The sequence below is a fragment of the Amphiprion ocellaris genome, chromosome 14 (assembly GCF_022539595.1).
Source record: "Amphiprion ocellaris isolate individual 3 ecotype Okinawa chromosome 14, ASM2253959v1, whole genome shotgun sequence".
NCBI lineage: Eukaryota > Metazoa > Chordata > Actinopteri > Pomacentridae > Amphiprion > Amphiprion ocellaris.
In genome coordinates, this window is record NC_072779.1 from 34083711 (window position 1) to 34099116 (window position 15406).

At 39.1% G+C, this 15406-nt stretch overlaps 1 protein-coding gene across 1 annotated transcript in view; it reads left to right on the forward strand.

Moving 5' to 3' along the window:
• Positions 1–7661, forward strand: part of LOC111583864 (polypeptide N-acetylgalactosaminyltransferase 10-like) — a 138603-nt gene extending 130942 nt beyond the window's left edge. The window contains exon 12 of the mRNA XM_055017041.1: positions 1436–7661. Coding sequence (XP_054873016.1) covers positions 1436–1600 — 165 coding nt within the window. The 3' untranslated portion in view covers positions 1601–7661. The remainder of the gene's footprint in view (positions 1–1435) is intronic.
• The last annotated feature ends 7745 nt before the right edge of the window (positions 7662–15406 follow it).

Genomic DNA, 15406 nt, shown 5'->3' on the forward strand with positions numbered 1-15406 from the left:
AATTATCGTCACAAACGAGTCAAAAACACCAAAAATGTCCCCATGACCGATCATTCCTCGTCAGTCACAGAAGATATGTAGGTTTCTACATATAAAATATTTTAGGAAGTTACATTTTTTTGATCTTTTTGTTTTCAAAATTAAAGAAGAATGTTAAATGTCATGTGACTGTTTGTGGCAGCTGAACTCAGAATTTTCTGTTTTTGATGGATTCTGATTAAAGGAAACAGGTCATTTTTAGTAAATTACACTATTTTTCCTGTAATTAAATCATTAAAAATGTAATTATTTTATGGATATGTGCTTTTATTTGGAAAAATGTGTACATTAAGGGTTAAAAATTGGTAAATAAATAATTTATTATGTTTATTTTTGGAGATTTTTCTGGTTTTGTTAAATTACACGTAATTCATCATGTCTTCCTGAACACTTTAGCTTTTGAGTTTTTAAAGTTAGATGTATAGAATAAAGTGATTTTGATAAAATATCACATTTTTACATTTGGATTTTCCCAACAGAAATGTTCTTCACACTTGAGTAGTTCACAGGAAGTTGAAATCCAAGAACTTTTACCAGTTTTATACTTTCCTGCTCTGACAAATGGTGTCATTTTGGTGACTTTTTTTTAAAAGATATCATTTCTTCCAACCCACCGTGGGTTCTTTTTGTTTTGCATATAAGTAAAATAAAAGAAAGAAAAGTTAAATTTCTTTGATTATTTCCAAAAATTGTGAAAATCAACATGTGCACTATTTTTCCAGATGCCCACAGGTGTCACCAATACTGACAGAAATAACAGCTCTACACGCTGTATAGATATTTTACTATTTATATATTTTTTTATTTTGTTCTGTGTGAACACTGCCTGCAGTTCAGCCTAAAATTACTTGAATTTTTGTCATGCAGACTCTTCTGCAATCAAGATCATCATTTTATTTTATTTTACTTACAGATTCTGATTTTTGCAAACCAGTTTTTGCAGATTAAAGTGATTTTGATCAAATATTGCAACTTTACGTTGAGAAATGTTCATCACACGTAATTAGTTCAATTATTTTTTCTGCTTTTTACAGTTTCCTGCTCTGATAAATGTTGGACCTGCAGGATCTGGTTCACTAAATCACTGAGATCCCCACAGATTCGGTGGTAGAAAATGGCATTTGTGTTCCCTCGAGTTTAAACTACCAGCGCTTTCTAAAATCTATGAGTTGTTGGAAGATACATCCGGCATGGTGGAACATCTGTCTGCAGTTTGTAGAGATTCAGTGAATGTAAATATTAAATATCTGTAGGATCTGGAGCTTCGTTTTTCCTCTAGTGGTGGTAACACCTGTGTGGTCTTAGAAAAACGTTGGGCGTGTTGATACTGAAATCCCCAATTGGAGCAGTTGAACTTTTGGTGATTAACGTGTCTTTGTCTGCCTTTGTCCTGCAGGATAAGAGTCTGTTCCACCCGGTCAGTAACAGCTGCATCGACAGCAGCCCCAACGAGCGGCGGGTCTTCATGAACACCTGCGATCCTTCGTCTCCGAGCCAACAGTGGCTGTTTGAGCGAACCAACGCCACCGTGCTGGAGCGCTTCAACCAGAGAACCAACTGAGGATCCGGCCGAGGCCTCTGCAGCATGGAGGAGATAAAGACAGACGAGGATCTGCTGCTGCTGCTGCTGCTGCTGCTGCTGCTGCTGAGATGGGAGGAGGTCCAGGTTTACTTGGCTCTGATTGCTGACCTCCTCCTCTGGTTTTTGATTGTTAATCCAACATTCCTCTTCATTGTCCTTCATCTGTTTCTCTCCATCCTTTTCCATCTGAGCTCCCTGAAGGCTTGAAGGAGTGAATCCACTCTGAGAACCTTTCCCAACCCTCCCGGTCTGCAGGCACAAGTGAATGTAGCTGCAAATCTTTTCTATTTTTTCCCTTTTTTTATTCCTCAACGGATTCATCGATGAGTCATCCGCAGATTTGTCACTGTGCCACGTTCTTCTTAGATTCCTCGGAGGCGAGTGTTATCTAACGACGGTGTGGTCAGGCCCAGTGTTTCGTGTCTTTTGAAATCCCAAAAAAAAGAAACTCCGAGACGTTCGCCGGCGTCTCGTTAAGGAATCCTCGTCCGTGGTCTGGTCTCACCGTCGGGTTTGTCAGCCGCCTCATCCGGCCTCCCGTCGCTGCTCCCCGGCCTCGTCACGGTCGGCAGGTCGGGGGGTCGCGTCACGGCCGGCCGGATGACTGCCGTAGCCGCCTGATTGGCCGGCTGCCGAGCTGACACATCGCTTTAGCGGGAGGGGAGACAAATTGGGGGGATTACTGTGGATAGGCTCGCCGAGGTAGCCCCGGGATTGAGACGAATGTGGGCGTTTAAAATGCATAAAGCACTTACGGAATGATAAACTTGAATGAAATCTCAGTGCCTTGTCGGAAAGGAGGGGGGAGCTGCATGTTTATAGGGAACAACTCACTGCAAATCCATCCTCAGTCGGTAGGAATCCAGCTCCGGTGCAGGACATTGAACGCACCGCCAGCTCTGGGACTCTCAGGAGGCTTTTCAAAGCAAATGCTGGCTGTGAATAGAGCTAAAGAGAGCCTTTGTTTCCACCGTAGTCGCTCCCGCCTTCGAAGGTTTGTTTTAATCACGATGCTGTTTTGTTGTTGTTGTTGTTTTTTTTCCCACGTATTCAATCCAAAGTAACGGGAGAGGGAAGCACTGTTGCTGTTTACTGATTGTTTTTGTTGCCATCCACCTTTAGAAATCCTCTTTTTACTTGTCTTTTCCGTTTTGATTCTTTGATCTTTACTTTGGATGTTCCGCTCCGTCGCCTGCACTCCTTCTACAATCTGATTTCCGTGAAGCAGAACGACGTACAGTTTCTTTCGTTCCTATCATCAGGTCCAGGTTTTGTGCTCCGGTTCAGGCCTAAAGAAACAATCTGGACCTTTTTCCAAATTCTACATCTGCAAACATCCATTTCTCGCTTGTACCATAAATAGTTTACACAGATGTTAATGCAGCACTGAGGATAGAAAACACCAAGTGATGTTAGTTTATCAGACGAGTCAAAATATTTATTACTAAGATAAATCCCGCTGCTTGTTCCCCCTCGGGCTGGAATTCTTTTGGAAATTGTCCTTTTCACTAAAGCAGAATTCGTTGGTTTGTAGGTTCGGTATCCATCATGGAGACAGAAAAATCCAGCGACAAAACACTTTTTTCTGAACTTAGAAACTTCTTCGTGATGTATCTGAAGCCCTTTTCAGACATGGATATGAAAACAGAATGATGCACTTAAAAAACTAACAAAACTACATCTAAATGATAGGAATCTTCCCAACTTACCCAGATAACAAACAGCCTGGTTTATTTAGGAATCCCTGAACATCGAAAAGCATGCAAAGTCAGTAAAATGCAAATCTTCTGACAGCTGTAAAGAATCTCAGGACTCCAAATTGGATCATTTATAATTCCAACTAATTAATGAAGCTATGTTGTTCCACATGTGTAAATGCAGCTGGATCCTGTTGCTGTTTGATGCTTCAGGTATTTCATAAACTCCTACAAACAGCTGGAAGCAACGAGCTGAACTTCACCTCTTGTTATGTCAGTTATTGGTGAGTCTCAATAGTCTTTGAAATATCTGTAAAAATGAACCTGAGAGCAACAATGTCACATCTAATACAGTCAACGGCAGCAAGTCGTGATGTTTCAGGCCCACTATTTGTGTTAAAAAGCTTTTCCCAAAACTCTTCACACAACTTTTTGTGTTATGAATCGAGATGCAAAATTTTGAGAATTTGTTTATCAATATCTGGTGATGTTATTGGTGAGGAAACTATTAATTATGACAAAAATGTGGCATACTGGGTATAATTTAAGCAATAAAAACTTCTACTTAAGTCAACAGACATGTGTCAAGGGTCCTGGGAGAACATTGAACATAAGAACATTGTCCTCATCGATCCTGGCTCATCTAAAACACAGGCTCTACCATCGGAGGTCGTTAACCACCACAGAAGACTTGGTTATGGTGGCCGTTGCTAAACTCCTACAATCTTTGCTTGCCATGTCGGGGATGCATATTTTAATACATTTCTTATCTTAAAGTCCTGGTTTATCTACACATTAGGTTTGTTTGAAGGTCATTAAGTGCCACAGAAGTCTTTGACATGGTGCCCTTTGTTAGCTAAGTCCTTACAGTGTTCTCTGCTTGCCATGTCAAGGATGCAAATTTGGAATAAATTTCTTATCTTACAGTCCTAATTAATCCCAGCTTGTGTTAAACACATTGGGTCTGTTTGAAGGTCATTAAACATGACAAAGTCTTTGTCATGGTGTCCGTTATTAGTTAAACTCCTACAGTGCTAGCTGCTTTCCAACAAGAACTGCCCACAGTTTTAGTTTTTCCAGCTTGTCTCAAACACACTAGCTCTGTTCAGAGGTCATTAAGTCCCACAGAAGTCTTTGTCATGGTGCCCGTTGCTATCTAAACTCCTACAGTGCTAGCTGCTTGCCATGTCAGGGATTTCAGGGATGCAAATTTTGAATAAATTTCTTATTTTACAGTCCTACTTTATCCCAGCTTGTGTCAAACACATTAAGTCTGTTCAAAGACCATCAAGCATGACAGAAGACGTAGTCATGGTGCCCGTTGATAGCTAAACTCAGACAATGTTCTCTGCTTCCCAACAAGAACTGTCTAAAGTTCAAGTGACTGGTTCCTCCGGTCTCTACAGTATTAAACAGTAGGAGGCTCCACCTGGTAGAACAACTAGGTACTACAGCTGGTCTATGATACACTTTCTGACATGCTCGACCTTCTTCTTTTGCTTTATCGGTTAATATATGTTTAATCGGTTCGATTATTAACAGCATTTAATCAGTTCAAATAAGGTTGCTAGATCGTCACACCGACATGTTCAGATACCGTCAGATTAACAGGAATGTCTGAAAGGGGCTTCAAATGTTTTAGTTGGAAACTAAACTTGCATATTGTTGTGAAAAAGGCAATTTGGTGCAACTTTTACCCCCTCATTCTAATTAATTCCTCTAATGTGTGATTTGTCCAATCAATAAGACAGTTTCACAGCTTATGTTGTGCAGTTATACAATCAGTAGTCACCTGTGGAACAAAACCCTGACTTTTCTCCTCCTAACAACAGAACGTGTAGTTTTAAATGTAGTTTCTGTGTGTCTTTCTCCCTGACCTTTCAGCTTGGACATTGTCAGATTGTTAAGAGGTGACAGGAAATGCTGCTTCAGACCGCTGAGTCACTGCTGCAGTCAGGTTAGCGCTACGCGACCCAACAGAACCAAACCCAACCGACCTTATCTACACCCTGATTCCAGACCAGTTTCCTACATTCCTTCTTTTCTTTGACCTACAATCACTCCAAAAAATAAAATAAAGATCAAGTCCTGTTTGGATCCGTAGTGTAATCTGGCTGTTTGTGTCGTGATATTGTGAAGGATCTTTATTGCAAACACTGTATTTGTGGGTTTGTCGAGGGACGGATATGCGAGGCAACATTTTGGGGTGAAACTAACTACTGGCTTGAGAGTTATTTTGCATTACCTGTAGGGACGTCCACAGTTTAGACGTCTTAGTGGGGTTTTTCTTTTCTCACATCTGCCCTGAAGAACAATGAATAATCAGAGGCATCAGAATCAAGAAAATAAAAGGCTAAAAATTAACTTCAATCATTTTATTATCCACTGGTGTTCAAAGAAAGCGCATCATCTCAGAATTACGCATTTCTCATGATGATTTGAGTAGCTTTCCAGAGAGAAATATAAAAAAGATAAAATCTGTAAGAATACTACAGTATACTATTTTAAAGTACTTTCTTTGGACATCGCTATTCATTGACAATCACCTGAAAGGTTAAAGGGCTTATGGACGGTGACAAAAATCACAAAATGATCGGAATTTTAGCCTTTTTTCAGGACTGAATTTTGGTTCAATGGCATATTTGCCAAATTGTTTAGTCCTTCTAATCTCCAAAACTCTGTTCAAGCTGAGCAGAGCTAAAAGCAATGACTCAATTTTTTCCTGAAATTACAGAAAGTTGTCCAGAATTATTCCAAAAGCGTCTTCAAAAGACTTAAATGACTAAAAATCAACTTGAAATTTGCCCAAAATTACTTAAGATCTATAAAACAATTAAAAATGTCCTAAATGACTTAAAATTTGTGCAAAATGACTTAAATTATTTCGAAAATGACAAAAACATGTCCAAAACAACTGATTTTTCTTGAAAGTACAAAAAACTGTCCAAAATTATTCCAGAATTGTCCAAAACGTCTTTCAAAAAATTAAATCCTGTCTGAAAGGACTAAAAATCAATTCAAAATTTGACCAGATTTACTTATTAAGATGTAGAAAATAATCAAGAATGTCCTAAATGACTCAAAAGTTGTACAAAATTACTCGAACTGTGTTGAAAATTTAAAAAAAAACATTTCCAAAACTATTCTAGCATTGTCCAAAACCTTTCAAAAAATTAAAAATCTGTCTGTTCGTTGACAATCACCTGAAAGGTTAAAGGGTTTACGGACGGTGACAAAAATCACAAAATAATTGGCATTTTAGGCTATTTTCAGACCAGAATTTTGGTTTGATGGCATATTTACCAAGTTGTTTAGTCCTTCTCCAAAACCCTGTTCAAATTTTGGTAAATTATGAAGCAAACGGACAAAATCGGCTGGTGAAGACGGTGGAACAAGAACAACTTCTCAGGTGTTGGGTGGAGACCAAAGCAGAGCTAAAAGCAAACAGAGACTTGTTTGCTGACATCTTTGGTTTCACAACAAGCTTGTTTTCCAATTTTCTCCCTGAAAATGGCCCAAAAACATCAGTTGCTGAACTATACGTCATGATTTCTTGAGCCACCTCTTTAATTTCACAGTCAGTCACCAAGAAACTGCAGCAACTCCATTCTGAACTGATTAGTTTATAATAAAGCTAAGAAACAGTTCTTCAGGGGGAAACGAATTCAATCACTAAATCATCTTTTTTGGGGAAGTTTCCCCAAATGTTGCCGACTGTATCCCATGAATTCATCTTGATTAAACTGAATAAGCTTGTGAAGTATGTTTTATTTTTCCTCTCTTTCATATCAGAGAACATTGTACCTTTCCGTTGCACATGTTAAGTACGTTTTATTACGTGAAACAGCATCTTGGGTCGAGTTAAAAATCTCCTGGGTGACAGTTTACATTTGCTTTATTCCAGCTTTGGTCCACTGTGGTAAAGAATTCAAAAATGATAAAATTCTCCAACGTAAAACTAAAGTTTAGAAGAATATTATAAATATGCTGCTGTTTCCTTTGTTATACATACATAAATAAATTTTTTAAATGATCCCATGGTGTTTTGGTCGGACTACAATCTACAGAGCAATGTGACTAAATCTTATTTTATAAGAGCAAAAGGTTTCTACCGTCAGCGGCCAGCGTCGGCCCGTCACACAACGTTGTGTACTTGTGTGAATTTTGATGTGTAGGAAAGTGTACATTTTGTATCTCAAAAAAAAAGATCCGATATTTTTTTCTACTGACATTGCAACTGTAAAAGTGTATTTAGGTATTTAACAAACTGTACAATTAAACTGGAATTGTATGATATTTTTGCTGAAATTGTAAAATAAAAGGTTTCTATATTTGGAGGAAAAGGTGTTTCTGTGTGGTGAATTAAAGCGACTCGAAATGACAAAACTGAAGGAAAATGACTGAAATAAGTGGCTGAAAACTGAAAGTGACTGGAAACAGTGATTGAAAATAGCAACTTTAAACAATAACAGAAAACAGTGACTGAAAACTGCCTGGAAAAACTGACTAAACAGTGACTGAAAACAGATTGAAACAGCGACTAAAACTAATAGAAATACTCGCAGTTTTCAATCACTGTTTCTAGTTACCATTTTCAGTCAGAAAACAGTGAGTGAAAGTGAAGCCTTGTATCCACTAGATGCATTTTTCCTGCATCTAAACGCGGCGCATCTGAAAGTCGTACACATGGTGGACGGTCACTAGCGGGCCACAACATTGTCGCGTGGCAGTTTTCAGCTTGACAGTCCAGCAGATGCGTTGGACCAACATGGCGGCTCTTTCACTTTGAAAACACTTCAGTGAAAAGTATTTCTGAAAGCATTTGAGGCGAGAAATAAGCTGTGTAGCAGCTGAATCTGTCCTGGTTTTAGGTCAGCGATGCACCACATTGCATGCTGGTCTGGTTGCAGTGTGTTTCCAGCTGTGATCAGGTGTGTTTACCTGGAGCTCGTTTGCATAAAGTAGACTGGATTTCTACTTTATGCAAAGTTAATGCGGCGTGCCGAGATCCCACGCATCACAAAACTTTTGTCAGACGTCTAAACTAGCCGTCATTGAACTAAAACGAGGACAGATTCAGCTACTAGAGGTGGGCAGATTGATCCAAATATCGGTAATATTGATACCAGCGTTTGTATTGATATTGAATGACACCACTGCAATGATAGCAATACTTTAGTTTCAGTTTCAGTCCTGTATGTCTGAACTGATGCGGCTTCAACAAACAGGCGACCTGATTGGCTGTCAGAGCTCCTCCATCTGAGGAGCAGCAGCTAATCCTCCTCTTGTGATTGGATGTTGTACCGTCACGTGACTCAGCGGCGCCAGACAAACCAGCAGGCTCAGCTACATCATAAATCATAATGGTGGAAAGTATAACTTTAATTTCTGGCTCTGTCAGTCTGTTCCTGTCTGACGTGTAGAATGAGCTGTTTAGATGTTTAGATGTTGTACGTTCCTCAACCAACACTGAGGAAAGAGGAGGCAGAGAAGGAGAAGTCTGACTGAGATCCAGCTGATGATCAGACTGCAGGCAGGAAGACACTGAACCAGAGACAACTACAAAGACTAGTGCTGTAGCAGAGCTACATAATTAAATAACCATTAATCACAGTCATGATTTTCAACTTCTAACCACTATAAAAAAAAACAATTGACTGCACCTTTAAAATTTAAAAATGTGCTCTGCTCTTAAAAGACGTAGCCACTCACTGTTTTCTCTGCTCATAGAAAACAACACGTGGATAAAATCAGTCACTTTCATCTTGGACTAGTCTGAAATGAGGACACTTTATCTCATTCCTTTCAAAGTAAATTTTGCTCCGACACCTGTGTGATCACCAGCCACTGAGCAGCTTCTACTGCAGTCTGCGCTGTGAGGCGTTCAGGGAACATCAGTAAATGTCCCTCGATGAGCAAATGTTCAGCTAGTGAGGTGTTTCACCTGGAACCAGGTGGAACCAGCTGGAACCAGGTGGAACCAGCTGGAACCAGGTGGAACCCGGTGGGTGTGACGAACTGACAATGTTTGTCACACTTTATTATCAAAGACTAACCGGGGGCGAATTAGAAGATTATATTTAACATTACAAAAATAACTGCAAAAAGATTATGTTAAAGATCTACTACTGAAAAAGTTAGTCTGGAGTATCGGTATTGATATCGGCGATACTGGCCCTGTATTTACTTGGTATCGGATCGATACCAAATCTTGCAGCATCACACACCACTACCAGCTGCTGCACAGCTTATTTATCTCCTCGCTGAAGTGTTTGCGAAATAAAAGAGAAAGTTTGAGGCCGAGCCGCCATGTTGATCCGACGCATCTGCCGGACCGTCAAGCTGAAAGCCGTCATGTGACCACTAGTGGCCCGCTAGAGACCGCCCACCATGTGGGAGATTTTCAGATGTGGCGCGTTTACATGCAGGAACAATGCATCTAATGGACACGTGGCTTGATACTGTTTTTCTTTCGTTTTCAGTCACTGTTTACGGTTAGTGTAAACAGTGACTGAAAACTAAAAGTCACATAACAGTGAATGAAAACAAGAGAACAGCAACTGAAAGGAAAAGAAGATGGCGACTGAATACAACAGAAGCCAGTAACTGAAAGCAGTGAGTCAAAATGTGACTGAAAACTGAGTGAAAGTTGCTGTTTTTAGTCGGTTTTCTGTCAGTGACTAAAAACTGATCAAAAATAGTGACTGAAAATGAGAGAGAAACAGCAGCTAAAAGTAATGAAAGTACTATTTGCAGTCACTGTTACATAATTCCTAAATCATTTTTTTCAATTCTTGTTTTCATTCACAATTTTCTGATACTTTTAATGACTTATAACCGTGATTACATTTACTACATATTAGTGTTTATTTAAACTCTTTTAAACTGAAACCTACCTGCTAATAAAACAGATTCTGATTGGCCGGTTGATTGCTATTCCTCAGCACCACACAAACCTCATGAATCTGGAAAAGTGCGTTCAGGCTTTTTGTCTTTTCAGATGAAACGGGAGCAGCAGGTGGATGAGCAGGTTTCTAATTCCAGCCACCTAAATGACTTCTGCGTGGACGCCGGCCGCCCACAGCTTTGTAATTTCCTCCCCTTGTCGCTTCTCGTTGTGGGTTTTCGTGTCGCTTTAATCGCCTCTGTGACTGATGGTGCAAAAACACACTTTCCACAAGCGTTAATCCCATAATCGTCCCCCCGGCGGCCCGCTAGCGCTGATAGCTTTCAGGTTCTGCTGATTTATTCGTGGCCGGAGCCATATTGCTTTTGTGAGTCTGTCCCATTTCTGGAAATCTCCTGGGACGTCGGCTTGTCACGGTGACGGGGAACGTTTGGAGAACGCTTTACAGCCTCCGTATCACTGCAAACACAGCAGTAAAAATGCTAATTAAATCATATTTTTAAAGTTTTTTTTAATTTATTGTATTATCACCGCAGTCCGTTTCATTATCATCCGAAGTTCTACGTCTGCTAATGGTTTTCCCATTCAGATTTATTCCCGGTTAATTAGCAAATAATCAGCGTTCCTTCAACTGGTGAGCGGGAACCGGGACAGAGATCAGGATGTTATATGAGCACAGCGTTCCACTGAAGATATCCATTAAGTTCCTTTATTGGGCTCGGCTCCGTTATTAAAAAGAAGAAAGACCATGATTCACTGTCGGCCAGCAGCAGGAAGACGTTCTCTCTGCAGATCAGCTGACAGGTCGGACTGCAGGGTTCTGTTTGGAACATTTATGCTTTTTTCAGGTTTTCAGGTTTTTCAGGTAGAAACAATTTCAGAACGTCTTTTACAGAACGTTTTCCTGCAGTTGGATGTTCTCAATGCGACATGCCATCGGTCTCTCATGCTGTCAAACATTTTTAGAACATCTTTATAGAACATTTTCACGCCTTTGAGAAGAACATTCTGGGAACTAATAAACACTGAAAACACTGATAGAACTCTCAGAATGTTCACAGAACGTTTTGAGAATATTTTCAAAAATGCGACATCCTGCCAGTCCCTCATGTCATTCAGGAACATTTTTAGAACATGTTTAGAGAACATTTTCACGCCTTTGAGAAGAACGTTCTAGCAATTAAAAACACTGAAAGCACTGCGAGAACTCTGAAGAACGTTCACAGAGCGTTTTGAGAATATTTTCAAAAATCCGACACCCTGCCAGTCTATCATGTTGTTCACAAACATTTTTAGAACGTCTTTAGAGAACACTGAAAAAAATCCTGCTGTAGAAACCAAATGTGTCGGCCAAAGTAGAACAATCTCTGTGGTTCTAAAACATTCAGTTAAAAACTCACCTTTATCGAGGAACAAATGTTTTTAATCTCCTTGTTGTCTATAAAAGATGCTGCTGTTGTTTCACTTTGTGATAAATTTACAGAGATTTAAAAGCAGGAGAACATTTGTTATTTCTTGTCTTCACAGAACACAACTGGTTAATTTTTATTTTCTCTCGGTTCCGTGTCTGCAGTGAAGTTATTTTCGCTAAAACTGTTCAGCAGAAAACACTGAAGCTGTTTGGTTCTCGCTGTCGAGGAAGATCCTTCGGTCACGTCTGGATTTCACATCGGCGGTTCCCTGCAGCCAAGCGTGAAGGGAGAACAGAGAGATTAAATAATGCAGCAGACGAGACAACAGCACAAACAAATATCATGAAAAGAGCCTAATAACTGTCTGGTTCTCTCGGTTCTCGTTCTTCGCTCCAGTCTTGTTATCTTGGGTCAGTAAAAGGAAAATAGAAGCTGAGAGATGAAACGTCTCCAGAACAAACTAACAAGCAGCAACAGACAGATGGTTCTGTGAGATTCAAACTGAAAAAAAAAAAAAAACAACAACTTCACTGTTCAGGAACCTCGAGAACAAGAACAAGAGAACCTTTTCATTTTGTTCTTCCTCTTTTCAGATTCATCCGTGTTCATGTCTGCAACTCAAACATCGATTAACAAGAAAGAGAATTAAGACGATGAGTGAGTTCGTTCCTTTGTTTGAATGTTTTAAAAAGGAACGTTCTGCAATGGGTTCCCTCAACAACATCATCAGAACACTGCAGGCAGATTGCTCCACCTTTGTAAGACGTTCCTGGACTACAGTATATTAACAAAGAATGTTCCGTCATCTGAGGTCTTGATAACATTGTGGAAACATTTTCAGAATGCTGCATTGAGAACGTCCTTTTGTGAGAACGTTCCATGAGTTGTTCCCTCAATGACAAGGCAAAATGTTCTACCTTTAGTATGTCACATTAAACAAATATGCTAAAACGTTCTGTCTACCAAAGACATCATGTTCCAAAGAATATTTCCAAGTGTTCTTGTTGAAGAGCCTTCTTCCGCTGTTGTCATGGAACATTGTGAAGATGTTTTATAGAAGAATGTTCTCTAAACGTTCCTTCAAAAATATCCCCAAAATGTCCACAGAACACTGCAGGAAAGAGCATTCAGTCATCTGAGGTCTAAAACGTTTTTTGAATGTTGGTTTGAGAGCATTTTGTTAGAACATTCTATGCTGTGTTTCCTCAACAAAAAGGGAAAATGTTCTATCTCTAATATGTCACGTTAACGGAACATTATAAAACGCTCTCTATAAATAATATTCTGTCACCTGAGACTTTGATAAAAATCTAGAAAACATTTTGAATGTTGGTTTGAGAATGTTCTTCCTTTGTTATCATGGAACATTGTAAGAATGTTTTGTAAAAAAAAAAACACCATCAAGAACATCCCTCAAACGTCTTCAGAACATAGTAGCCAGAATGTTTTTTCCATTTTTCAGCATATCATAGTACAGGAACATCTATAAAAATCATCTCAGGCCTTAATAACATCTGGAAACATTTCTGAATATTGGTTGAGAACGTTCTTTATTTGTTATTGTAGAACATAATCTGTGTTCCTGACAACATCCTCCAAATATCTTTTAAATGTCATAACTAAAAGTTCATGTTTGTTGTCATGGAAACATTGAAATTGAAGCGACAAATGCTTTTAACACATTATTTGAACATTAGACTAGAACTTATTATAATAGTAAGTTAAATTTATTAGAACTTGTGGGAACGTTCTCTGCTTTCTGGAAATGTTGACACACCAAATGAAACATGTTCTGACGTCTCTTTATTTAAATAAAACCGGCCTGAGTGAAAAACTGAATTCTCCACAAGAACATTAAACTACAAAGTTCCGCGAAATGATCTCCGTCACTGCAGTTTGGGTTCCGAGCTCCAAGGAGAGAACGTCAGGAAAAGTGAGTTTTATCTCCCTGCATTGATTAAATAAAAGGTCAGAACATTTATTTTTAGAATCATTTCACACTCTGAAATACTGATGCCGGATTGATTTTTCTTCTTCGAGCCGGTTCTGATTGATGAATGGGCTCCATTGTGATTCTCCTGCTGTTGTGTCTGAAGTACAAAGACGTTCCGCCAGTTCTGCATCGATTCCTCGGCTCTAGAACCACAGCCATGCACAGAAATGACAACAGCATTCATCATTGTCTCGCTTGCTTAAAACAACAGAGCGCTGGATAAAGTTTTGGGTGTCTGTATGTTCGGAACGCTAAGAAATGACATAACGACTGGAGGGGACTAATCCGGTTCCGCTGCACGAAGGGATTACAGAACCGAGAACAGGTGGGAAGCAGTTTGACTTTTCAACGGAGGAGGAAGATTTACAGCTTTTATTCAAAGAGTTTGACTGAGAAAACTAAAATTTACCACAGAAAGTCAAAGTGGAGATGAAGCTGTTCTCTTCTTACCCAGCTAGTAGGGAACGTTCTCCAAAACATTCATGGAACCGAAAAACAAAAATTGCCCACTGAAAACACTACTAGACGCCGACGGATTGTTGTAAGAGTGTTTCCAAAAATGTTCCTTTAAGGTTAAAAGGTGAAAACCTTGACGTTCTAGCATTTAGAGGATGTTGTCAGATTATGTTCATTAGAACAAAGGAAGAACGTTTTCAAAGCAACATTCAATAAATGTTTTCCAGATGTTATCGAGGCCTTCGATGATTTTTATAAAATGTTCCTCTATTGTGATATGTTGACAAAGGTGGAACATTCTGGCTGCAACATTCTGAGGATGTTTCGGGGACGTTGTTGAGGGAACACATTACAGAATGTTCTTCTAAAAGACAGTGTCACAATGTTCCATTAGAACAAAATAGAACGTTCTCAAATCAATATTCAAAAAATGTTTTCATCTTTGTTACCAAGGCGTCAGATGTTTTTTATACAGAACATTTTATGACGTTCCTGTAATGTGAAATACTGGAGGTGGAACATTTAATCTTGTTCTTGAAGGAACGCTTTATAGAACGTTCTAACAAAATGTTTTCAATGCAACATTCTGAAATAGTTTAAGATGCTATTGAGACCTCAGATGACAGAACGTTCTCTGTAAGATGTTCCTGTAATGTGACGTATTAACAAAGGTGGAACGTTTTGCCTGCAATGTTCTGAGGATCTTTCAAGTAAACATGCAACGTTCTTCTACAAAATGTTCCCACAACGTTCCTTGACCAAGTGGAAGGACGGCCTCAATGCCACATACAGTCAGCTCATGTTCTTGACAAACATTTTCAGGATGTTGTTTAAAGATTGTTCTCCTGCTTTTGAGAAGAACACTCGAAGACCTGAAAAAGGTTCTGAGAAAACAGTGTTCTAGTAACGCTGTCATTGGGAAGTTTTATTTCAAGAATATTTCTAAAAACGTTCCTTTAATGGTAAAAGTGAACCTAGACAGAAGTTTTAACATTCAGAGGATTCAGAACATGCTGTCAGATTATGTTCCATTAGAGCAAAGGAAGAACGTTCTGAAATCAACATGCAAAAAATGTTTGATTTCTTTTATGTTCTTTTGAGAAAATTCAAAATAAATGTTCTTTTACCAACATTATGGAGATGTTTATAGAGGAATGTTCTAAAATGTTGCCTCAACAACATCTCCCAAACATTCTTATAAAATCACAGTCTAAATGTTCCACCTTTGTATTATATCACAGTACAAGAACATCTTTAAAAGAACGTTTTAGAACATTGTGAGAATGTTATATAGAAGAGTATTCCTCAACATCTTTAGAA